The 26,673-nt window shown below is 36.7% G+C and overlaps 1 protein-coding gene across 4 annotated transcripts in view; it reads right to left on the bottom strand.

The window, feature by feature from the left end:
* The window catches only part of MMS22L (MMS22 like, DNA repair protein), a 120,633-nt gene that overhangs the window by 22,522 nt on the left and 71,438 nt on the right, over nt 1-26,673 (bottom strand). For all 4 annotated transcript variants that reach the window (XR_014781234.1, XM_084792892.1, XM_084792891.1 and 1 more), the window contains 5 exons: nt 14,210-14,403; nt 10,294-10,444; nt 6,665-6,813; nt 5,071-5,213; nt 399-558 (listed from right to left, as the gene is read on the bottom strand). Coding sequence is in view for 3 of the 4 variants with exons in the window: in XM_084792892.1 (XP_084649018.1) it covers nt 399-558; nt 5,071-5,213; nt 6,665-6,813; nt 10,294-10,444; nt 14,210-14,403 (797 nt within the window). In the remaining variant the exon portion in view is untranslated. The remainder of the gene's footprint in view (nt 1-398; nt 559-5,070; nt 5,214-6,664; nt 6,814-10,293; nt 10,445-14,209; nt 14,404-26,673) is intronic.

The raw sequence follows: 26,673 nt of genomic DNA, 5'->3' as shown, positions 1-26,673 counted from the left end.
TTGGTAGTATACTATGTCCCTTCTGGACATCCTTCATGCAGAGACCACAAACAATGAAGAAACATGATGACTTCCTGGTGTTTTAACTTCTAGCCAAATGTAGAACGTAAACATTAACAGACAGTTCATTTTAGTGGTTTGGATATTCACAATGTAATTAAAATGGACAATTAGCAGCAGTTAGCTTGAACATATATTGTAATGACCACAGTTAATATCAGTATCAACAAAAGGACAACAAATAATGAGGGCCGGCATACGTTATTGGAAACAAACTACTGTATTTCATGTTTCTCATGCCTGCCCAAATGATTTGGCCTACATATTTCTTTCTACTTGGACCTGATTGGCATGAGTTAAGGAAATGTTTCTAACAAAAACATGTCAGAAATACATACCCATTATCCTGTAAGTCAGCTGCAGCCCTGCACTGGAAACTTTTTTCCCCAAATAAGGCTTTATGTATTTCAATACTTCACCAAGATATTCTAAAGACTTTGTGACCATGGCCGATTTATCAGAAAATGTCTGCAGAGTCCTGTAAGTCTCACCAACAGCCTACAAAGGAAAACATGATTTAACATTCCAAGTCTTGTACAATATAGACATTGAAAACTAATTCTTTTTCTTATTACACGTGTATCTTATACTTAGGCTTTCATTCTTAAATTTCCAATAAAGATTCACAACAACTAAAACTTAACTGAAAGTCAGGCAGTGGTGATGCAGAAGACAGGAGGATCTCTGAATTCAAGGCCACCCTGGTCTACAGAGTGAGTTCCAGGACAGCTAGGGCTACATGAAAAACATCCTGTCTTTGAAAACAAACAAACAAAAAACCTTACCTGCCTTTTATAATTAAAGGTCAAAGGAAGAATTTATAAAAAATAAGTAAATAAATTTATCAGTAATTATTTACAGAGCATCTGATTCAGCAAAATCATTAGAGGAGAAACATCTAACTGTTATACAAGAATCATGAAACCAGAAAAAGCGTTCTTCATAGGTTGGAACATAATACATATGACTGGAAATCTTCACATTCCTATAGGAAAGAGTTGCTAGCATTACCAAATTTTTACAAGTAAAATCTCTTAATTCAGCTCTATGATATGAAATGATGTCCCTACACAATTTACAATTTAAAGAATATTCTTTATTCTTAATAAAGCTTAATGTGCTTAGTGGAGGGGGCAGAAAAACATGGTTGAGAGGCTAAACATGGAACAACAAAGTGGTGGTCAACAGAAGTGCAAGGTGAAGTAGTAAGAAAAGACAAACATAAAAACAAAAACAAAAAACCCCAACAAACTTGTGAGGAATGCGAGGGCAAGCAGGTTTTGAGAAGCTTAAAAAGAATTAAGAGATAATTATGATGGGTTAGAAAATTTAAGGTGTTTTCAGATCACTCTGGGAATTCACAAAGGACTTCAATGGCCTTCTTTAGAACTATAAATAGCACAATAAATAGCACCATAGTTATATGATCCTCCTTACCAGCTCCTACTAGGTAAGTCAGAGGACAAAAGCAAGGAGATGTATGGTCTCAAGGTTGACTGTGTATAGATGTGAGCAAACAATGAAAGATGACAAGTTCTGAGAGCACTGTTAAGAATAGCTGACATTAAAGATGTCTAGAAGACATCCAGGATGTCCAGTTAAGATGGGGGAAGAAAGGAAGCACAGCCTCGAGAGGCTAAACAGAAGTAGGTCATGTGGAATGAAAAAAAAAAAGGAAAGAAACCCAGGGAAGTGGGCAAATGAGAAGAGATATATTATATTAATTAATTCTTTTCTACTTAGCTTTGTGTTGTTTAAATATTTCATTCTTCAGAAGTCCACAAACTTTGATCTTGGTTCCCTTGTACACATACTAGGCATAAATTACCCTGAAAACCTTTTTATTGTTTAGGTCACGTTTAATTAGGAACCTAGACTTCTCACATATGAAATACAAAGAGAAAGAAGAAGGTGCTAGCAGGGGCACAATGAGTGAATAAAATCCAACCTCACAAATACATATAGCTAGAAAAAGTATTTTGAGAACTGTTTTAAATAACTGAGAAGCTTTCCTTCCTATTATGCCAAAATATTACAGTGATATTTCTTGGAGGTTAATAGTACCTAACTAGGACTCTACAACCACATCACTAAAACAGAACTCAGTAACTCTGAATGAGCCCTTTACCCATAAATGTTTGCTAAAATGCACCTGGGAATTTTAATGTTAATGAGTGATATTGCTTTTCCATCCTGAAAAAAATGATACACATTGATACTGTCGCATTCTCACAGAAGTCTTTAAATATCAGGAAACTCTCAGCTCGTGAAGGCTTATATAAATTTCTCAAATTTTAATTCTCTTGAAAACCTGAACTGCATTATTAGCAACAGATACTGTCAGTTGTTTTCTTTGAAGTGATAGACTTACTTACTTCATTCATTTCTGGGGGGGGTTAAAAAAAAGAAAGAATGTCTGCCAAATGCCCAAGTCTGAATAATCACATTTTGTCAGTTTTCTTTCAAGATAAAAGCAGTCAGCTCAGCTTCTGACTCAAGTGCTCACAGGCTCTCTCTTTAGACAATGCACTGCTTTGGCACACTGAAGCCCTCCACTTGCACTCTGCATTTTCATTTGTAGAATGAGCTTAAGGGTTGAAATTTGATGAACTTTTCAATTTTACTCCCTAATTAATGCTATTCTTCAATGAACTAACTTTACTTTTCTGTGAGCACACAAAAATATAAATTCTAGTGGATATTATTATAATCTGAGGCCATGGTACTGCTTCATACTAACACTTTTATAGATTCTGTGCAAACGTCAGTACAGTGTTAAAGTTGAGAACATTGGGAGAGGGAGGAGCCTACTGATCATACTTGATATTACTGACCATGGTACCCCAAGAAGTATGTTTAACTTTAATTCCCCCCAGACTAAAAAAAAAAAAAAACAAAAACAAAAACAAAAACAAAACCAATATGTATTTCTATATAACCTATGTAGTTTGAAAGAAAATGGTCCCCACAGACTCCTAGGGAGTGGCACTTTAGGTGTGGCCCTGCTGTAGAAGGTGTGGCCTTGTTAAAGGTGGATCACCAAGGGTTGGGCTTTGAGGTCTCAGAAATCCAATCTGACACTCAGTGGCTCAGTCTCATTCTGCTGCCTGTTCAGATGTACAACTCTCAGCTCCTTCTCCAGCACCATGTCTGCTGTGTGCCACCATGATTCCACTATGATGATAATGAACTAAACTTCTCACACTGTAAGCCAGCCCCAATTAAATGATTTTCTTTTTAAGTGTTGCCATGATCGTGGTGTTTCTTCACAGCAATAGAAACCTTAACCAAGGCACACACACAAACACGGACACAGACATGTGCACACACAAACACACACATACACTTTTTAAAAAAACTTAATGTATGCAGTGCCCACAGAAGCCAAAAGAGAAGAGTGGCTCTCCCAGAATTAGTTAACTGGCTGCTAGCTGCCATATGAGTGTTTGGAATGAAGCCTGGGTACCCTATGAGAACAACAGGTGCTTTTATTTGATGAATCATCTTCCAAGCTCCATAATGTATTTCTTAGTAACTAGAAGATAACTACTTATATACCATATCATACTATTATTTCCATGCAGAAAAAACACATTAAACATAATATTGGTACTTTATTAAAAAGGCCCACTTCTAAGAAGGGGCCTTAGCTGGTGTTTGGAGCTTTAGAGTTTTGAAGGAACTCTTACTGTGACTCTCTTAGGAGAATGACTCATAACACATGATACAATAATACAATACTTAATGCAATTCCCACGCAATCGTAGGTTTTATATTGGACACTTGCTTTGATTCTCCAAGTCTTATCATTCCAAGTCTGGAATACAAAGTGTAAGACACAGGGAGTGTACATAACTAGCTGGGACACTGAGTGCTAAAGAGTTTCTGTGGCTAAAATCTGATGTTTTACCACAAATTGTTGCTTCAGAATTAACTATGTCCTGTGTAATTTCACTGGAAATTTTCTCATAGATGCTTTTTGCTCTCCCTTCCTTCCTTCTGTCCTTCTTTTCTTTCTGTGTGTGTTCTCGTCCAGATTTCTCCCCGTGTACCCTTCATCCTTTTTCTGTGACTGGTTCTAGTGGCTGCATGCTGTGTCCCATGAGGACTAGAAGACTTTGAAACCTTCCCTAAGGAGCAATGTGTTTGGCTTTCAATTCCTCTTAAACTTGTACCATAATTTATATTACCTTTGCTAATTTTCACAAACTGGTATCTAGTCAAATCAGACTCACTTAAAAACAAAAAACAAACAAAACAAAACAAAACAAAAACCTTTATGCTCGCTCGTCACAGAACGAATCCTACATGTTGTACACCAAGACACTCTAATTTTCTCCTACTGGTGAATCTACTTACAGACTGACATTACGTATTTAACATATTATATCGTTGTTTTAATCTTTGTGTTATCTTAAATTCTCAAACCAGTAAAGCTCCTCTTAGATCAAGGACTACTTTACATTTTTCAAATTCCTTAGGAGTCCTAAATAATGCAGACTAGCATTTAGCAGAAACCTATCACTGACTTACTGATAAAAAGAAAAATTCATTTATTCTGGATTAAATTAGAGGAGACCAAACTGCTAGTGGAAAGTCTGCCTCCTACCTCCTTTTTGACCCAAAAATTTGGTAAGGACTCACTTAAGAGCTACATAAAATACTTAAGAGAAACATGTATTTCACACCTGCATGTTACTACTCTATTATTTACTATCACTAGGATTTATAGATATCTCTAATATCATACAAATGTATTTTAACTTTACTGGAATTTACTGTATTTTAACTACTGGAAATCAATGGAATTAACTGAGTTAGCAATATAGAAATAGCTTATTGGTTAAAATTATTTTCAGAGTTAATTTCATATTTTCATGTTGTTAATATCAACATGCTGGAAAGTAAATCTGCTTTACTGTGAATAACTTATAAAAGACACTTCAAGGTTTTTTAAAAAATAAATAATTGTAACTTATTTGGAGGATTATACTAATAAATGAAAAATACCTCAAGGAATTGAATAAGTGCTTGTTTGGGGTCTTCTGGGCTGGGCAAATGTTCAATCTGAGCCTTTGAGAAGATATCCTTTACTTCTGAGAGTTTAAATAGTAATCTTGTCATTTCAGCGAGCTGTTCCATGTACTCTTTTTCTATTAAAATAAAATATTGATCATCCTTATTATATAAATATTCAGTAAAATTTAAAATCTTACATAGGTTGTACATACTAGTATATATACATCCACATTCTACGAATACATCTTTCAGCTTTGAAGTATGTTATAAAAACTCAAATTTTCACAAAGTTAAAAACTGAATTAGGGTTTTCACACTTATAATCATCCTAACCCAAAAAGTTATTGAGTTAAAAAAACTACATATAAGAGAAAAAGTACAGCCTTTTCTAGGCCAGCCTGAGTGAAATTTACAAGAGACTATAAATAACAGCTTAAAAAAAAAAGTATGTTCCATACAAAACAGAGAGTTCCAAAAATGAGAATTCTAAAATACACAAATATTATTAAGCGAATTAACAGTAAAACAGAAAAACAAAATATTTCATGAATATGGGCCATGTATTCCTAGCCGAGTATTCTTCTTTTTAGGGTACTAAGTATGTACTTCATATTTTTTATGTGATCCAGCTTCTTCAGGGAAAAAAGCAGCCTGTCACCTGAGGAGCAAGCTTTGGTTCTTAGCTCTAAGGAAATTAATTCTCTTAGCTTTTTAGCAGGGATATTTGCCTGTTATAGCAACAAGAAAGTACCAACAAAAGGAAACAGACTGCAAAAGACATCTTAGGTATATTTCTAGCTAATTAGGAATATATTTTAATAGCTGGAATTCCCAAAATTTGTGAACAAATAGACTGAACCAGAAATGATCATAATGAATGAGTTAACCCAGAAGCAGAAAGAGTCAAATGGTATATACTCACTTATAATTGGACACTAGCCCAAGGAGCATGTCCCATGAAAGTGTTCACTTACCAGGAAAGTACGACAGAGGGGAGGACATCCTATTGGGACTCTAGGTGAGAGAAGCATGGGAGAATGGGGAAATAGAAGGATCCAGAGGGTCCTAGAAACCTATAAGAAGAACATTATGATGGGCGGATCTGGGCCCAGGGGTCCTGCTCAAACTATGGCACCAGCCAAGGACAATACGTACAGTAAACTTCGAACACCTACCCAGATCTAACCAATGGACAGGACATTCTTTACAGTTGAGTGGAGAATGAGGTCTGACTTTCTCACATACTCTGGCACCCCATATTTGACCATGTCCCCTGGATGGGGAGGCCTGGTGGCACTCAGAGGAAGGATAGCAAGCTACCAAGAAGAGACTTAATACCCTATGAGCATATACAGGGGGAGGAAGTCCCCCTCAGGCACAGTCATAGGGGAGGAGAGTAGGGGGAAAGCGGGAGGGAGGGAGGAATAGGAGAATACAACGGATGGGATAACAATTGAGATGTAATATGAATAAATTAATAAAATATTTTTAAAAGAATGTATTTTAAATATTTAATATTAGTTTATTTAATCCAGAAAACCAAAAATTTTCCATAGATACTCCCCATATTCCTTATGACACTTACCCACTGTCTGTTCAGAGTTCATATCAATCAGCAAATCAGGTTCAGAGGGGTGTTTAATGTGCATTTGCAAAACACAACGGATCCATGATCTTATGGTTAAGGATTGGAAAGATACACAATTTGACTGAGAAAGTGCTTCACATACTGTGCTGGAACAACAAATTGAGGAGCATTAAAAACAAACGTGAAATGGGACCCATAGGAAACAGAGCTTGGAAAGAAACACATTCAAACAATTCCCTTGGCATCATTGACTTCAGATGAACACAGTACTTCAGGCATGCTGAAAAGGAATATTACAGATGTGCACAAAAAGATGTTAAACATCTTTGTTTTTATTTCTAATATTCTCATTTTTAATTTTCCTTTTCTACTGGTGGTGTATCTGAACGCTTATGCCAAGAGAAAAATTTAGGAAGCATAGAACAGTAGCAGTAAGGTATAACTAACTAGACATAATAAACTTATAGGTAAACAGAAATAAACTCAAACAATAAAAAAAGGAATTATCAATAGTAACTAACAGATGAGGTAATGATAAAAAGTTGTTGAAGACAAACATATCTCTACATATGTCTCGTGACTGACCAATCGTGGTTTCCATCCTTTTCTTCTTTACTTCATAAGCACTCATTATCAAAGATTACCATTTTCAAAATCCCCAAATACTACCTTCTAGGAAATAAATCTCCTTTTAGTTAAGCCAAACACATAGCTAAGTCTAATTTCTAACCTATGAGGAGCTGCTGGGGATAGAAAATGACAGGTATAAGTTTAACTTAAACATAACATTATGCAAAGTCAAAACAATATTTTTCTTCTCATTATGTTTTGATACATGTGCATGTATAGAAGCCAGAGGCTTTCTTTCGCTGGGCTATCTTCCTTCATAGCTTTCCCACATGATTTTTTGAGACAGGTTCTCTTTCCTAGAGCTTGCCATTTTGGGATGGCCAGCATGCTCCTACTTATATATCACTGCACTGGGGTTACGGAGGGTCACTTTTACCTGGATACTTGGAATCAAAAACTTAAGTCATCATTCTTGTACAACAAATACCTTATCCACTAAGCTATCTCTCTAACCCATAAGACAGTGTTTAAGTAATTAGTCAATTAATTTTGAGATAAAGTCTTACTATGTAGTTTTGCTGCCCTGAAACTTACTATGTAGACCAGGCTGGCCTCAAACTCAAAGATCTGCCCAACTTTGCATCCTGAGTGTTAGAATTAACTCCCGGCTTTAAACCATTTTTAAATGCACATAAATCAGAATTTTAAAGATGTTTTAAAACTCTTTAAATAGAAGTTCTCATTAAAAGGAATACAACACAGAAACACGAGTTGCTCATTTATTACTTATATAACTTCCTTAGAGCTAATTAACAACTTTGTCTTTCAGTTTCTTCAACTGTTGCTAATAAACATTATTTTAAAAATACTGGTATAAATACACACATGTAAAAATACGTATGTGAACGCCAACACAAACACACACACACAGAGTCCTTTTTGCACCCCAGAGGCTATACCCTGCATCACCAAAGTGGACCTCATGTTTCAAAATAAATATGTTGAATTATATCAGAAATGTTATGGCTATCATCTGGATTTCCGGGGAGAGAGAGAGAGAGAGAGAGAGAGAGAGAGAGAGAGAGAGAGAGAGAGAGAGAGAGAGATATTGAGAGCCTCTTGAACATTCAAAGAAGACAAAAATTAAAAAATTAAAATTAAAAAGGTGGATCTGAAGGCTAAGGCCTACCATAAGCAGTGCTATGCTGAGGAAACACAAATGCAGAAGACGAAGGCAACTCCTGGCCCAAAGTTCATGCCCATGGAAAGCACAAGAAATGAAGTATTAAATATCGTTTAAGAAGAGAAAGGAAAGAGCTTGAAAGGTTCGAGTCTGCTTTGCTGGTGATAGTTTTATGAGAACATCACCTAAGTATAAAGGCTCTTTAGGCCATTGGGCCTATTTTTTTTTTTTTTTCCTTTTTTCTCTTCTTCGGGAAAGGGTTTCTGTGTAGCCTTGGCTGTCCTGGACTCACTTTGTAGACCAGACTGGCCTCGAACTCACAAAGATTCACCTGCCTCTGCCTCCCTGAGTGCTAGGATTACAAATGTGTGCCACCATGCCCGGCTGTGGGCCTACTTTTTAAGAGGGCCCAGGTAATATATTTGAGACAAAAGCAATATTTGTGTGAAAAAGATCCCATCATCCCTACTACCTATACCTCTGCATGTAAGAGCCAAGGTACAGTTACTGAAGTGAATGTGAGAGTGTTGGGGCTTTTGCCAAAGGAGGCAAGCTCATTTGGGGAAGTATGCCCAACTTACCAATAATCCTGAAAACAAAAGATGCTCAAATATGGTGTTGCTAGTTTAACAGCAGTTTTATAAATAATTTGTCATGTTTACAAAAGATAGGAAACTTTATCACTGTAAAGTTTCGTAATAACACCACCATATAGCCACACATATGTGCAGTCATCAAGAACAGTAACCAATAAGTTGTATACTTAAAATTCTACAGTTAAAAGGGCTCAGGTTCAAAAGCTGATTTCTACTTTCAGACCTAGGACCATGTATGTTAATATAATTGAATGATTCAAAAGCAATAAATAAATATTCATTATTAGAGAATTCTCATACTAGAAGAAATCCTAAAAGCCATTCAACTGATGCTGAATTCTTACTTTGTAAATCAAAGCCCATTGAGACAACATATGCTTAATGATGCTGATTAATTAACCTCCTTAGAAAACAACTGCCTCACTACAGCACTCTGCACACTTACTGGCAGCTGATATAAGAAGTACTTTGTCTCACAGGCCTGCATTTCATCCTTTCCAGCTTGATGCTTTTATGAAGTTCCCACATTGTACAACACTATTTCTACAGTAACTTTACCTTATTTTTTCACATATTTATCTCTATATATTACTGAGGTTGTTCCTCTAGCTTCTGTATGACACGGTAGGAGATGTAGACAGATTAAACAACAACAACATGACTAAAGTGAAGTGCCTTATTCATGATCTCACAAGAATCAAATCTTTTTAAAGTTATCATTAAGTCTAAATCTGAAATAATATAAAAGTGTTTTATTGACTCAGCAATAGTACCTCTACAGCTCTTTCTGTCTAGGGAATAGAGAAAGGTCACTTTGAAATAATGAGGAAAGCTTATTGAGAGTGTGGACTGTAACAATAAAATACACATATATTATGTGTGTGTAAATCAATCCACTTCATTGAGTTTTCATACTTCCAGCTATTACTACTGTTAAAATGCAGCCTACCAAATAAGAGAATACATAGCAAAGTTTAGTTTTCATTCAAAAAACTCTTTCAGTGCTGGGTGTATGGTGACACACACCTGTAATCCCAGTGCTCAGGGAGGCAGAGGCAGGTAGATCTCTATGAGTTTGAGGCCAGCCTGGTCTACAAAGCAAGTCCAGGGCAGCCAAGGCTACACAGAGAAACCCTGTCTCACTTGAGTGGGAGGAGTGGGAGGAAAAAAAGAAGAAAAAAAAAAAAAGAAAGAAAGAAAGAAAAAAGAAAAAAGCGAAGAGAGAGACATCTATCAGTGTGTGGGCTAAGAAATATGTCTCAAATAAGGGTACATACCTATTTTGTAGCAAATGACTTAAGTATTTTGCTACTACTTGAGACCAGATGATATCATCCCAACCAAAAAGCTGAATTATTGATAAAAGTGGCTGAGGCTGAAGATCTGGTGGTGCTGTGTTTGGCATGTCCACTGCGAGCAAAGTAAAATCTAGATTTAAAGAGAAAGTTCAGGTAAGACATTTTCAAATCTTCCCCCTCACCTCTAATTACAAGAATTTTTAAAATCCCAAATAAAATATAATATCCAGAAATGTAATTTGAGCCTAAACAACTAAGCTCATGTTGTTAAAGTCTGTAACACCATTAAGTTCTCCGAAAGCGCTCAGTAGTATGACTACAGACATGGGTCCTTCAAGCCAGTCAATTTTATAATATGACTCTACTATTCAAACACCCAGTTAAAACTGTTTCCAGCACCCATTCTTTGATTAATTTACTTGCGACCCACCACCGAGACCGGCCATTCTGATCTATCCAACAGTGACCTATGATCAAACACCTACTTTGTTCAGAACCCACAATGTGGACATTAGTATGCCCTAATCATGTTAAGCACATATTATTTTATGTTTTCCTACAAACCCATCAATTCAGTCTATACCTATGCTAACAAATCACCTGTTCTGAAGCAATGACTCCTAGGAAGCTCTCGAATTGTGGCTATTCGCCCTTCCCTTCCCCTCTTACTACTAAACGCACAGATGGGGTGGGTTTACTTCTTGCTCTACATAATTACTTCTAGATCATTCTCACTTCTTCCTCCCTGACATATCTAGCTTTGAATCTCATATACACCATCAAACTATACCAGTAACAAACTCTTCTTTGTTGTATGCCCTGAAGTTTCCTAGGCTCATATTCTCCCCAACAGCGATTTTGCCATGATCTCATTTATTTGGAATTCCTCTATTCCAATGATCTATCCTTCCCTACACTTAAAGACTCCCATGTTGCTACCTAAAGCACTTGACAATACTAATTATAACCTCTGTACAATTTTTCTCCCCCCGCCCCAAGACAAGGTTTCTCTGGCTGTCCTGGACTCACTTTGTAGACCAGGCTGGCCTCGAGCACACAGAGATCCACCTGCCTCTGCCTCCCGAGTGCTGGGAGGCACTGGCCCAGCCAGTTTCATTTTTAAGGACTCCACTTTGATAAATTTGCTTCGCAGCAGCTCTGCTCTTCTAGGACCCAAACTCTAACAATTCTTTGTGTGTAACAGATCTATAATCAACTGATTGCATATTTTTTTTCCTGTCTCTCTTTTTCATATCTTCTTTTCCCTCTTTAGGTAGTTTGATGGCATGGTTCATTCTTACACACATTATACACTACTAACTTTCTTCTTTCTTTTTCCTTTTTGTTGTTTTTGTTTGTTTGTTTGTTTGTTGGGGGGGCTTGTTTTTTCAAGACAGGGTTTCTTTGTGTAGCCCTAGCTATCCTGGCACTAGCTCCATAGACCAGCACAGCCTCGAACACCTTCCTTTGCCTCCTGAGTGCTGGGATTAAAGGCATGTGCCTTCCTTTTTCTTCTTGGAATGTGACAGTTTAAACCCAGGGCCATGTGCATGCAAGTATTTTATTGCGTATTTTTGCATTAATGTTCATGAGAGAGATTGATCTCAAATTCTCTTTCTTTGTTGGGTCTTTGGTGGTTTAGGTATCAGGGTGACTTTGGCCTCATAAAATGAGTTTGGCATGTTCCTTCTGTTTCAATTTTTTGCAATAGTTCGAGAAGTATTGCTATTAGCTCTTTTTTGAAGGTCTGTTAGAATTCTGCACTGATAACCTGGGCTTTCGGAGTTAGGAGACTTTTAATGACTGCTTCTATTTCCTTAGGGGTTATATAGTCTATTTAGATTGTTTACCTGATCTTGATTTAATATTGTTAAGTGGAATCTATCAAGAGAATTGTCCATTTCATTTAGATTTTCCAATTCTGTGGAGTATAGATTTTTGGAGATCTAAAATTTTGTCATAAAATGGTCCCTTATGTCAGCAAATTTCTAGTTAGTTACTCTAGACACATTTCATGAACTGTTTTGATTACCTTACCTTATTTGCTTAGCAAATATTGTCAGGTTTACCTTCTTCCTTTAAATCTGACCACTTCAGACTATCTACACTACAACTTCAGTCCAAGCTAGTTTGAGTTGTTTGAATAATGCCCGACCTGCCTTGCTTCCTTCTTTGCTTCTGTTTCTCTCATCAGCCACAAAGATTACATTTCCTCTTTTGAAAACAAACAAACCCAATAGTTTCTAATCTCAAAGGAGAAGTGGAGGTCTGCATAACTGGATAAACGCAGAACACAGCCCTCCATCCCTTCTTACCACGTGTCCGCCTCTCACCCTTCCTACCCCACCTACGTCTAGTCCTCTAAACACAGTTCTTTCACCGCACTCCTTCACGTCTTTGCCTCCCTGAACACTCTATTTAAAACTATAACGTCGCACGTCCTGTCCCATGCTCGTTTTGTTGGTTTTGTTGGCTGTGATTTTACTCATCTATAATCCAGACTCAGGAAGCTGAGTCTTCAGGATCACAAGTTCCAGCCTAGGCTATCAAACAAGACTCTCAGAAACAACAGCAACTAATTATCCTTGCTCTCATCACTTAATAGGTCATAACCTTTGTGAGAACAAGGTATCTTTGTTTATGATGGTCCCTCCACTGGTATATCCCTAGTACACACAAAAGCAAGTAATTAAATCTTTCTTAAATGAAAAAAATAACTTTTTCTTAACCTATGTATACTTCAAATCAGAAATATATGCCTTTGACTTTGCATTTATTTAGCACCTGCTTTTAGAACCTAGGACAGTGTTGAGTCAACTGAAGCAACACTGCTTGTTGATGGCCTAGCATTCTAAATGACAGAACAAATTTCAACTTAAGGAATACCAATATGTATTATCTCAGACACACTAGTTGGAAAACATGACCCTGCCACACTCTTCTCACCATATTTGTAGAAAGTGTTATGCACTCTGTATAAAGTCTGAACCGCTCCAAGATTACCGTCTTGTCCATATCTTATCATTCACTCTGTTAGGTATACGCTTTTTAACTCACCTTTTTTCATTCATCCCAGAATAAAATAAATGCTGATTTAGACCATAGGGATTTTTTTTTTTAAATTTCTGTTCGTTTAAAACATAAGATGCCTTTAAATGAACTCTATTTACACATATGTAGTAACAATGCAAACCCCTCGTCTACTCCAGAACTATTTAACATATTGTGGGCATAACAGTTCTTTGAAGAAAAATACAATGACCTCTTCTCGGGAAACCCGTATTTTTAAAACTTGAAGTTATACATGATCCCATGAGAGCCTAAGGATATAACTTTGGATCAAAGGTCAATATAAATAAAAGCTACAATTTAAAATCTAGAGGAAGTCAGAACACTAACATTCTAAGCACTCAATTCCATCCTGAGCTTATCTTCTTGCTGTTGAAGGGCTGGTCTTTCATTTTTTTGTTTATTTGTTTGGTTGGGTTTTTTGGTCTGTTTGTTTGTTGTATTTTTTGATTTGTTTTTTGTTTTGGTCTTTATACAAATTGCCTACATTTAGATAATTGCACATAAAATACGAAAGCAAACTACTTGAACTAGATATAATCAGATACCAACTTACTTTCCAAATAGTTGTGAGGATAAGAAAGGTTTATGAACATTCAATGTTTACATCTGAAAATGACCTTTTGTTTTTAATAAATAATCATTTAATTTTTAATCATTAAATACATAAACCAAAGACACTCAATTTAACCATGCCATTTGTTTCATCATTTGTCACAGTGTTTGTTATAAAACAAGAGATTTTCACCAAGAATATAGAAGAAAATATTGACAAAAGTCTGCAAAAAGAGAAAGTAATTAGCAACGAGCAATGAGCAATGCTGACCTGCAGCAGCATCTGCAAGTTGGGAGAAAGGCACAATGTGTGTCATTCTCTGACTCTTCAGAAATGAAAAGAAATGCCTCCACAGTGCACTAGCAACGGCAGCAAGGTGGCGCTCTTTAGCTGGTAATGAAGACTGCACAATTAGATCCTCTCTCTCTCTTTGAAGTTCCTGACACAATTGATGGTGAACACTCCTAAAAAGAAGTAAACATATATCTAACACTCAAGAAATGAAAACAGAAAGTTTTTAACACATTTTTTTCTTTCCCACATTTATACCATGTGAAAACTGAAGGAGCATTTATATTACTAAAACCTTTACACTGAAGCATAATATATTTGTTATTTGAAGGATGAATGAATGCATATTGAACACCATAAAGTTAACGTTAGTTACTAATGTCAACCACTAATTATTATGCTTTTTAATATGTCAGATCCAAATGAGAAACAAGCAGCTTCAGTATGAGCGTCTGCATTTTGAAATTCATGTACGACAAGTGATTTTACTTATAACCTACACATGAAAATCGGGTTTTTTTGACCCTTTTCTCTTGAGGGTTTTTTAGGACACAGATATATTGGGAGGAAGGTAAGAAGAATATTTGATTCATGTGTGGTATTTTAAATTGAGTGTTTTTTCCAAAAGCAGCTAACCTTGTGCTGGTATATAGAACTGTGAGGACAGTCTTGGTTACCAGAACAAAAGGGTAGGAAATCATTTTCACAGACAACAAAATATTCTGTTCATTAACAAAACATACTTCAATTCTGTCTTAAATTCTGGTTTATCATGAACTATTTTTTGATTAATTTAAAATGTAAAATCTTGGGACCCTAAAAGAAACACGGGTGCAGAAAACTAAGGCTACCAGACTATGCAGAAGAATAACTGTGAGACTTCTCAACAATTGGAAAGAGAGGTATTTAAAAAGCAATCCATCCAGAAACTAACGAAATGCCATGCTAAGCTAAGCTAAGTGTAGAGTGAGGCTATTTTCTCTGTTTATATCTCTGTCAAACCAACCTAGAGAGCAAAAGTAACTGTGTGGATTATCATTCATTTCCTCTACTCAGTTATACAGAAAGTAATGAGATGAAAAATACACAAAGAAAGCTCAAAGCTTCCTTTGACAAAATTGCTTTCAACTAAGGAAAGTAATCAGTACTTTAAAATATCATTAATTCAAATGGAGTAGTCTTGGTGTTTTAAGCAGTTTATTAGGACATACACGTAAAGTACTTCTACAAAGTGGTTACAAGACCACATCTTGTCACATAACTATACACCAGGGAGTAAAAACTTCTAAGTATAGATTACATAATATTAGAAGCCTCTGCCCCTTTACATTGGAGTTCTGTATAATAGGACACTACTTACACACACACACACACACACACACACACACACACACACACACACACACGTATAAAAGTCTTACCACAAATGCCTTGGAGAAAAGTATATAGCAAGCTATTCTCATAAAAAACAAACAAACAAACAAGCAAAACAACTAAGTATCTGCTATGTTCTATTTATACAAACCTGCCTGAGATGTTCTCAACTTACATCAGAGGCTAGAGACCCATTTAGGTCCTATAGCTTAGAATAAAATGAATGACACACTACTAGAATTATTTGCCAATTAACTCAACTGCCCCTGCTAAAAAAGAAAAAATCAAGAATACCTTTTACATAACAAAGTCCAACCAAAACAATGACTTTCCCCCCTGGTTTTTATAGCTTTCTTCAGGCACACTAATTTTAAAGAATAATAAATAATGTATTATTCACTATTTCTACATAACCCACTTCTTTATTCACTAAAACTTATTCCCTGTGAAGGAATAACATTTTTAATCAGTTTCAATGTGCAAGAAACTCTTTTAGTTAAGATGTTAAGCTTCCCCGGTACTTGGCTTGCTTGGCAACACCTCCTGCCATCAGGAGGGCGAAGCAGAGGGACCAGGAGTTTAAAGCTATTCTGGCTATACAGCAAGGTCCCACCTCAAAACATGGGGAGTGGGTGAGGAGATCAGTCCTCCAACTCTCACAAACAAAAAACTCAAAGTAGATGAAAGAATTCTCTATAAGACCTGAAACAAACACTGGAGAAATAGTTCAGGACATTGAATAGTCAAGGAGCTTTTGGATAGGATCCCCGCCCCCCTCCAGAACACAGGAAGAAAATGCAAAACTAGACAACTGGATTATTAAATTAAAATGCTTCTTACAACAAAGCAAAGTCAACGTAAAGCAATTTGAGAGAAAACATATACAACTACACATCTGACCGGTTAATATGCAAAACAAAGTCCAAATTCTCATTTTTAATAAAAACAAAAATGCCATTAAAATATTTCAGACATGTCTCAAAAAACCAAATGCAAATAATAGCTATCAGGCATATGAAAATACTTGATATAATCAAAGGAATAAAAACTAAAACCACAATGAGATACTGTGAGATAACCTCATTCTAGTTAAGAATGGTTATTATCAAGGAGGAACTGCAGGGGAAGAGATGTAGGGTGCATTTGACCAGAACACATATATATGCATGAAATTCTCAAACAAAAAAGTTTTAAAAATTTCTATTTGCAAAGGCATGCTTTTCTCTGCTATGAACTTCTAAAACAGGGAAAGATTATTGGTCTAAGTGTGTACGGCAAGATTCACTTTTTGTTTTTTTTTCTTTTTACTATGCCTTTATATCCCAATGATAGCGAGACAGAAGATGAAAGATGAGTGCAGATAATAATTATGCATTGTATTTTATAAAGGTAGAGGCTGGTGAAACAGCTCAGTGGCAGAGGGCTTGCTTAGCATATACAAAGCCTCAGCGTTAATCCTACTGGTACACAGTTTTTTAAAAAATTAAATATCTACTGTAACCTTGAATTATTCTGAACATATTACCATAAATAAAGGATGAACGTCTGAAGAGCTAGACATGTTTGAGCTGAGTTGACCACTACACAGCATATATATGCATCACAACATATTACTCCACAAGATGTACAAATGTTATGTTTTGATATGTTAACTAAATAAAGAAAACCCAAGACTCATGAGATAACTCATTATACAAGATAACTGAGAGCAGAAAAGTTAAATAATCCATCTAAAGCTCATACAGCTAATGGCTGACCCATATCTAAAACTTAACCCTCACCCAGAAGATAAGACACTTCCTTTACACACTAACTCACACCATACAAGTTTTTAAATGATTAAACATTAATTGTTTTTCCATCTTGTGTGGACCAAGGAAATTTCAGTGAGAAAGGAAAGACCTAGGAGACACAAAGGTGGCCCTGAACTTTGAAGGGCCAAGGGCAATAGTACAATTCCATATCAGCAAAGACTAGAAAAAGAACACATGTACTCAAGGCAAAATTGAAAAGGACAACAAATATGACCCACCTTTTACCTCTTCAGCAAAAAATGATGACCCAGCAGGAGTAGCTACTGGTTACCTCAGGGATATGATTCAGAGATCTGAATACATAATGTTAAAACACAAACCATTATGTAAATATCTGGTGCTGCCATAGTGTATTCCTTTCAAGGCAGAGTGAGCAGAACAAAGACAAGGTCTAATTAAAGCTAAGACACCGACCCCAAAAAAAGAGTGTTTGAGAAATGTGCACCACTGAGTATTGCAGACTGGGAAAGCTGCTTACCCAGAACATGCAAATGCTCCTACTCAGGGCTTCAATGCCCAAACTTCTTAAGTGCTGCATTCAGGGTAAATTAAGACTTGATCAGAATTTTTCTATCCCTTAAGATATCACAGTGAAAACGAAGAAATGGCCAGTGTCAGCCATTACGGAGGCTGAATCAAATGTCTGCCTATAATCCCCAGTTAAAAATACCTGTGCAGTCTCAGGTAAGTTTTTTAAAATAAAAATTTCTGGGATGGAAAAATAAATATAAAAAACTAACGAAAATGATGCATTACAAAGTCAGGCAGCAAATGAAGCACCTTTACTAAGGGCACAACTGTGAAAGAAAAACACTAAACATTATTTTAACTCCAGATGCCACAGATATTGTCAGAGATACTTTCTACCTTCTACAATAATCAGTGGAAAAACAAGTGATTTGCAGTATAAAACGTAAGACTAAAACAAAAGATATAAATTTCCCCAACACTTGGAAATTGCTTTGAGTAAAGACAGCTTTCATGCAGGTTAAAATAATTCTGGTACACACATGTGGAAGTATACATAATAACCAGACCATCTTACATATAAACAATGAAATACAGTGCCACAGAAAATAAATTTGCCAAATGTCAAGTTACTCAAATTGCTGCTTTCAGAGTAGAAATAATAGCAATACCTAGCATTTATTAGTATTTACTATGAGCCTTGTATTATGTCAACAATTTTATAAGCATTATTTCTCATCCTGTGAGGCAGAAACAATTATTATTCAAATCTTATAAATGAAGAATTGAGTCAAGAAGAGAATGTGTTATGTAGCTAGCTATGGCAAAGCTAGCAGAACAGTGTGACCTTGGAAGGACTTCACAATTCCTGTTCTTCTGAGTCAAGAACAGTGGTGATAGTTGTTAAAGGGACCTAACAGATTTTTGTGTCTTCAGAAGTCCTCCTAACGCCATGATTACACCCACTCTTTCAGTATGCACCTGCCTTATCTACTGTCTCAACTCCGGATGCTCATACTAAAGGGATTTACAGATTTTTATATTCAGTTCCCCTTTCCCTATTTTCCATGATCTGTTTTCTTGTTTTCGTTGCCCCCGCCTACCTCACCCAAACGGACACTGTAGTGGCAACAGAATCTGTGGCTCTTCTCTGCACTGCTGTTTTTTCCAGGTAACTTAGCAAGCCTTTGCTGCTATAGGCAAGGTCTGCATATGATGAACTGATCACCCTGTAAATTACTTTTCTGGTACACATATATGTATGAATTATGTCTCAAATTGTAAAGAAAAGACCTCTTGATGGACCTTGTCCCATACAGGACAAACAGGACACAGTATATGTGACTGGCATGAACAGACAGAGAAGAGTAAAAACTGAACAATTCTTTTAGCTCTATTCTAAACACAGTGATTTTAAAACTGCATTAGTTTAAAAAACAAAGTCTCAAATCTTTGGTGAATTACTCCAAGTGTCCAACTGATTAGGTGCTGGTAAGCAGAGAGAGAATGAGGGTGCTCTACAAGCAAAAGCCTTAGATGCTTTTCCTTGATTGCCCATATCTGTGAAATGGAACTATTAACTGCTTCACAATATATCCCAAGTCCCAAAGTTTTGAAGCTGGATGTTACTTTCAAAACTATCTTGTACAGGGCTGGAGGGATGGATCAGAGGTTAAGGGCACTGACTGCTCCTCCAAAGGTCCTAAGTTCAATTGCCAGCAACCACAGGGTGGCTCACAACCATCTATAATGTGATCTGATGACCCTTCTGGCTTGCAGGTGTGCATGCAGGCAGAACACTGTATACATAATAAATAAATAAATAAATAAATAAATAAATAAATAAATAAATAAAGCAGTTCTTAATCTGTGGGCACAACCACTACGGGCTGAAACGACTCTTTCACAGGGGTCACCTAAGACCATCCAAAAACATAGATATTTATGTTATGATTCGTAAGAGTAGCAAAATTAGTTATGAAGTAGCAATGAACAGAATTTTATGGTTGGAGTCACCACAACACAAGAAACCACATTAAAAGGGCCTAACATTAGTAAGGTTGAGATTCACTATCTAATGTAATCCTGTCTTTAGAAGTACTGTAAAAAGAAACTGGGAAGTGAGGAGTAGGGAAACAACTTCAAATGTCTCTAGGTAAAAAGAAACACTGACAACATCTTCAAATGAGTTTTTTAACACAGATTCTGTTCTATTCAGATTACCTCTACAGGCCCTAGTTATGAGGAACAAGTGCGAAGCACAAGAGATCAGGCTTATGAACATAATCTTACCATATTTTACAGTGCTCCATGGTACACGAGTTGTGTGTACATGTGTGTGGAGCTGGACTGAGTGGCTGGTGAAATCAAAGCAGAGCTTTGATTGCTTTGAGCACAGAAATTTTACAGAGCAGTACCACAAAGAAGCATAGTCACATACAACAGAGGACTTGGGGAGACAAAGGGAACCCTTCAATAGACAAGGAAAAGTATAAAAATGAACATTTATCTAGGAAAGAGAATAGCTTAAAACCTGGAAAATTTGGAACTCAGCTTTTCTCCCATTCTAAGGGAATATAAAGTCCCATCATCATCTACAGAGCTAGTAACCTATCAAGTGAGCAAAAACTGTTTGTAGAATGCAGGCAGGACAGTATGTAATTCAAGCATAACTCTAGTGCTTCAGATCCTAGTAAGTGTGATTTAGAAGCAAGAGAATATCACTGAAAAGAATGGATCTGAAGACAGATATGCCAGATAAAGCAGCTAATTCCTCATTTCTTCTACTTGAGTAAGTCACACTCAAAAATTAAATTAATCAGACTCTCCCTTTTTTGTTGTTTCTTGGCTACAAAGCGGGCATAGACTTGGGTCTGATGACTTTTAGTTACAAGTTCTTTATAATAAAGTTTAAATTAACATGCAAAAAAGTGAGAAATTGTTACTATTAGCCAGCAAATTCCAGACTACTTATAATCTTTGTCCTAGCCCTGGCCTAACCATTTGTGTTGTAGTTACTGTTACTGTCCTCATTTTATAGAGGAGAACTCTAAGCACAGTGTAGAACAGAGCAGACCATTTTGCCTGTGTGCAACACCACTAAGATTGGGGCCTATGTAGTCAGAAGAGATTCCATATCCCAAGTAAGAATCACTGTTCTATGGTTGTCTCAAATACCAACTTATGACACAAACAAATAATACATGTTTCAAGTGTTATACTGCTGTAATGATTTATTTATATACAAAGCTATTATAAGTAGCTACTAAGTGAAATATGAGCGAATCACAGCTAGACCTCAGATGCAGCATTGCAACATACTAAAATTTAAAATTCCTAGGGAGTGTATACTATTTTATAAGGATCTCAAAGGTCAATGACATGTGACAATTTAAACTTTTGCTAGGGTCAAATGAGTTAATATGGGAGGATGGAAACAACAAAAAGAATTAGGAACCCAATGATGAACACTGTATAACTGTGGACTCACGGATTCAGTGAATATAGTCTGTAAGCACTTGGCCCTGTTGCTTTGGCATGCGGTGGCATACCATTTCATGGCAGGAACACAGTGCAAAAGAGGTCTGTTTTCACAGTGGTCAGAAGCAGAGAGACAGGTTACAAGAAGAAAAAGGAAAAAGAAATATAAAAAGAAGGGCATGTCCCAACAACCCAACTTCCTTCTAAAAATTCCTTGCTTCATAGGGGTTCCAATACCCCTCAACGGCACTGAATGATGGGGACAAAAGCTCTAACAAACGGCTTTGAAAGCTACTTCAGACCCAAACTTCAGTGAGGCTCTATGGTAATATGCCCTAAGATTTCATACAGCAATACTAGCTGAGTACTTAAAATGTATGCTTAACCCTCCAAAAAGCAGCAGCTACTTCTGTATACTAACATGCAATAGCCAGGCGGTGGTAGTGCACACCTTTAACCCCAGCACTCAGGAGGCAGAGGCAGGTGGATCCCTGTGAGTTCAAGGCCAGCCTGGTCTACAGTGCAAGTCCAGGACAGTCAAGGATACACAGAGAAACCCTGTCTCGAAAAACAAAAAAACAAAAAAGCAATAAAAATTAGCATTCTTAGAGATTATTCTTTTATCAGTTTCACAGTCATAGACGATCATGGCTCTTGTTTTTCAGTTGCATTTTATGGGTGTACTCAGAACAAAGGACCTTTCTGCCTCAGTTGCTCCTAATCTTGACTAAAGTCAAAATCATTTGTTGAGTTTTCCACAAACTACTGATGACTTTATCCCACTGAAGATCTTCTTGCATCTTCAATACTGGGGCCTGTAACCATTAGATACATTAGATACATATTATCTCCCCAAAGTTCTATTTGGTAAAGGATTGGATCCCCAATGCAGTAGGAGGTGTTGAAGCTACCTTTAAGGAAGGGAGGTCTTAAGGAAGGAGTGGTCTTTATGCCCATGGGAACGTACCCTTTAAAAGGGATTAACAAAACTGTGTCCTCCCATTTGTATTTTGTAGTCATGAGTTGAGCAGATTGTTTACACTACATGCTTTTGCCATCATGTATATGATGTGCTGTCTTGCCAGAGGCCCAAAGCAGTGAGACTTATGATCAGTATCTAGAACCTCCAAAGTGTAAGGCAGAATAAACATTTTTCTCTACACATTATCCCTGGTGTTTGTTACATTAATGGGCCTAAGCTTACTATTTATTTTTAAATTCTGCCTCAGTAGGTGTGGGCAGGGTCCTAAAAGGTTACATTTCCATCAAGCTCCTATCTTTCCATCTTTAAAATGGGAACAGTAAGAGTATCTTCATAATCTTTTTTTTTTTTGCATACACACAGACAAACTCACACACTCCTGAGTAATCTTTGATTTTCTAAAATACAGTAATGTTTCAACTTATTGAGAAGTTCTGTTTATTTACCACCTCAGTCGTGGAAATGGCCATGTAGCTAGTAGCCCCATGGATGATACTAAGTAACAAAGCCATAATTCTGAACAGGAGGATTTCATTCCTCTGGGGTGTGTGGTGTGTGTGTGTGTGTGTGTGTGTGTGTGTGTGTGTGTGTGTGTAGAGATAGATATATAAATTATAATTTGTTTAATGAGTTGTTTTATCAACTTACAAAACACACATGTAAATCTATTTTACTAATTTGTAGAGAGAGGACATGTTAAGTCTACTAGGTAAAAATGAAGAGGAAGGCATACAAAATCTAATCAACTCTAATTCAAAACATTTCAAGTATTCTTAGGTGGGGATACATAAGTAACAAGACAAAGTCTCTGGCCTGCTGGAATTTCTAGTCTGTGGAGACACGGGGATGGCACAAATTAAGTCAGCCATGATGAAAAGAAACACGTCTGGAAAGTTGACATTTAAACACCCAAATGAATAAAGGGAGGAGGGTGTGGGCACATGGGGAAGAACACTGCAAAGAGAGAGGTAAGCACTACTAAGGAGTTGAGGCAGGCACAGCTAGAGGGTCAGACACAAGGGGCCAAAGTGCCTGAAGCACAACAGGTGACTGGACAGCCGACTTACGTGAGGCCTTAAAAGTGATGGTAAGATTCAAAGTGGGCAATAAGCCACAAATGCAGAACATGTAAAACAACAACAGAGTTTGGAAAAGAAAACAACCATACTGACTATAATGGACATTTTTTATCCTAGCATTAGAAGGCAATAAAGTAAATCAGGGAAATGGGATCCCATTTATTCAATCATATGTTTTCTTCACTCATTTTATAAGAAGTTACGCAGTGCCAATCTCCGTCTGAAATCAGAAATACTAAAACTCCTGCTGTTGAAAATAAAGCCAGGTCACAGACTCTGAATGGAGAATGATAGAATAAAAGCAACGCTTGACAATGACATGGCTTATAAAAGCAAAACTGACTACAGAGGACAGAGTAATTAGGAAAGCTGCTGCAAACATCTCGGAGTAATCTGAGTTACCTTATGAAGGAAAAGAAGGCCAACAATATTTATCTAGCAGTATACAAAACAGAATAAAGGAGCTTATGTTACTACCAAGTTTTGGTGAAAATATTTTTTTTTTTAAAAAATCAAACCATTAGTTTGGTTAGTTAATTACTACAGAAGGGAGGTATAGTTTTGTTTTAAAATCATGTTAAAGTAAAACGCCTAAAATTTGTTCTAGAAGGGAAGAATTAATTTAGACTCCAGAACCATTCTGCCTTGCAGCTGAGTCCACAATGAACACATCAGTATCCAGTTACATGAAACACTTTATAAAGGTGAATAAAGCACAGTGACATTTAATTGTTTAGGGCAGTGGTCCTCAACCTTCTTATTGTTGTGACCCTTTAATACAGTTTCTCATGGTGTGGTGACACACAACCATACAATTATTTCATTGATGCTTCATAACTGTCATTTTGCTACTGTTATGAATTGTGATGTAAAAATCTGATATGCAAGCCCCAAAGTCATCACTACCCAACGGTTGAGAAAAACTGGGTTTCAGGAATTACCAAGAATTTGGTACTATAAGATGACAAATGGCAGATAAGATAAAATTAACTAGAATATTAATGAGCTCCAGTGCAAACCCTGGCTGCATTGATGACACATCAGGCTTGGGTGTTAGCAGAATGCTGGGTGGCTAAAATTATGAAGACAGGGGCAATCAGAAGATTACATCTGTGAGTAACCCTACAATGGAATGCATGTATCCATATTAAAATAGATACAGTTATGACAATAGTCTTTGGTATTTCAAGCTTGTATTCTCAAAAGGTGACATAAACAAGCCATCTCAAGGTCAAGAAAATCAACCCAGACAAAACCACCTTACACAACCAATATTAACGCTGAACACAGGAACTATATGCTTAGACATCCTGAGAAATGAAAAGGCTAGTTTTGCAATGCTAGCTGTATTGAAAACATTTTAATCAAATAATTGTTTGATGAGTATGAGCATGTGTGACTTTACACACAGACAAACAAATATTTAAGACAATCATAACAATGCTCTCTCACACAGGAATAAACAGTGTGCATGACATGACAGTATGAGCAAGTGGCCCTTTAGCGCCAGCACCATTTGCAGACACATGGCTAGCAGAACACAATGGGTGCTCTATACTACATCGCCCTGAGATGAGGAAAACATTTTTCTGTGATTATCTATTTCTGTAATTCTGTCTTTGCGGTAAGTTTAACTTCTGTTTATAAGTAAACTCTGGATGTAACAAAGAACCAAGGAAAAAGTATTGTGCTCTGTTAAATTTTCTGTTTTATTATACTTTAAGGTGTTTCAAGCAATTGTTAGGAATTAAGGCAACAAGTGGTGGCTAAATGAAGTTCTATGAAACTGCAAATGTAAAAAACTCTTAGGGATTATGAGATTATGACTTAGCGATTGCTAAAAGGAAGCCCCCAAACAATCATCACCAGACCATGGCAATTCATTTCTAAAGGCTTTAAACTGTTTTCATTCAGTTAGGGATCCAAGTTCTATGAACTCATTCTCCAAACTTAATAGTCAGTAAGGTAATGGAAGAAAATGACAAAAGGGGTAAGACAACAACTTTCTATACGAAAAATCAGTCTTCAGGTTCACCTGCTACTAGACTATGACATTATTAAGACCATCAGTGAAGAATGATATCTTTGTTCTTGAGCTACAGGGCAGTCATAAAAAGACCATTTCTGTGAAAGAAATATTAACTACTATTGTGTATGTACAGGCATGTGCTATGTGCAAACACGCTATAAGGCATGTGTAGAGGTCAGAGGACAATTCTGTGGAGCTGGTTTCACCGTTATGTGGGCGCTAGGATCAAACTGGTTGCCGGCCTTGTATGCTGAGCTATCTCACTTGTCTTTTGTGAAGGATTTGATAATGACATGAATATATCTTTAACAATGCATCTAAAACTTAAAAGGGAGGGGCTTTCAGAAGAAGTTTAATGACCTGCAGGATTCTGTGCCAGAGAGTAAATGCACTGCCTACACAGATGCTAAGGAAACGGAAGATGCTGAGCTAGCTGAGGTTGTTCCAGTCTCAAGTCAGGATAAAGAGTATGGAAAACAGCTGGAGAAAATAAAGCACTTGGGGTTTTTTGATCATGTGATCACTGGTGATTTGAATGAAGTCATCTCAGGAACCAAATTAGGTAAGTATCCCTTTTGGCCTCAGCAGCCAATTGAGAATTTAAAATTGCGTTCAGGAGGAGGCTTTGGGCAGAGCAGCTGTCTTATAAAAAATAAATGGGAGTGTGCTTTGTTACCCTCTAATGGCAGCTATGATCATTCCGCTACATCTTTAGCTGGCACGCCAGGGCTAGGGAATGTGCCTTGTTTCATAAAAATTCAGGAGTCACTTTTTACGTTTATTAAATGTAGTCAAATATTTTTAGGTCAACTATTATACAAACATAGTAAGAGTTTCTATTTCTGAGAATTTTCCTAATTGGTGGAAATAAATTTCACAAAGGAAAAGGGTCTAATGGTAATGTCGACTAATTCTTAACTACATCAACTAAAATGGCCCCGCCACAGTAAAATTTGCTCTATAATTTATCTTAATGGATTGGGTATATCAATAAATATTGAAAATGTCCGGTCTCTTTTTCCTCCCTCCATTTAAATCAAATCCAATTCCATGTCAACAAATTGTATAGATGTATAATTACAATATCTAATGCAATAAGGAAAGCAGTGTCCTTTGGTAAATAATTTTCTAAAACCTCTAAAGCACTCTGCATCCTCAGTACGTCTCTCAGATTCAAGAAAACCAGTAAATTATAGGAGACACTACTGGTCACTGCC

This window comes from Acomys minous (assembly GCF_964271855.1).
Source record: "Acomys minous genome assembly, chromosome: 1".
Classification (NCBI taxonomy): domain Eukaryota; kingdom Metazoa; phylum Chordata; class Mammalia; order Rodentia; family Muridae; genus Acomys; species Acomys minous.
The sequence above is the reverse complement of the archived record's forward strand: the minus strand, read 5'-3'. Positions and strand labels throughout refer to the sequence as shown.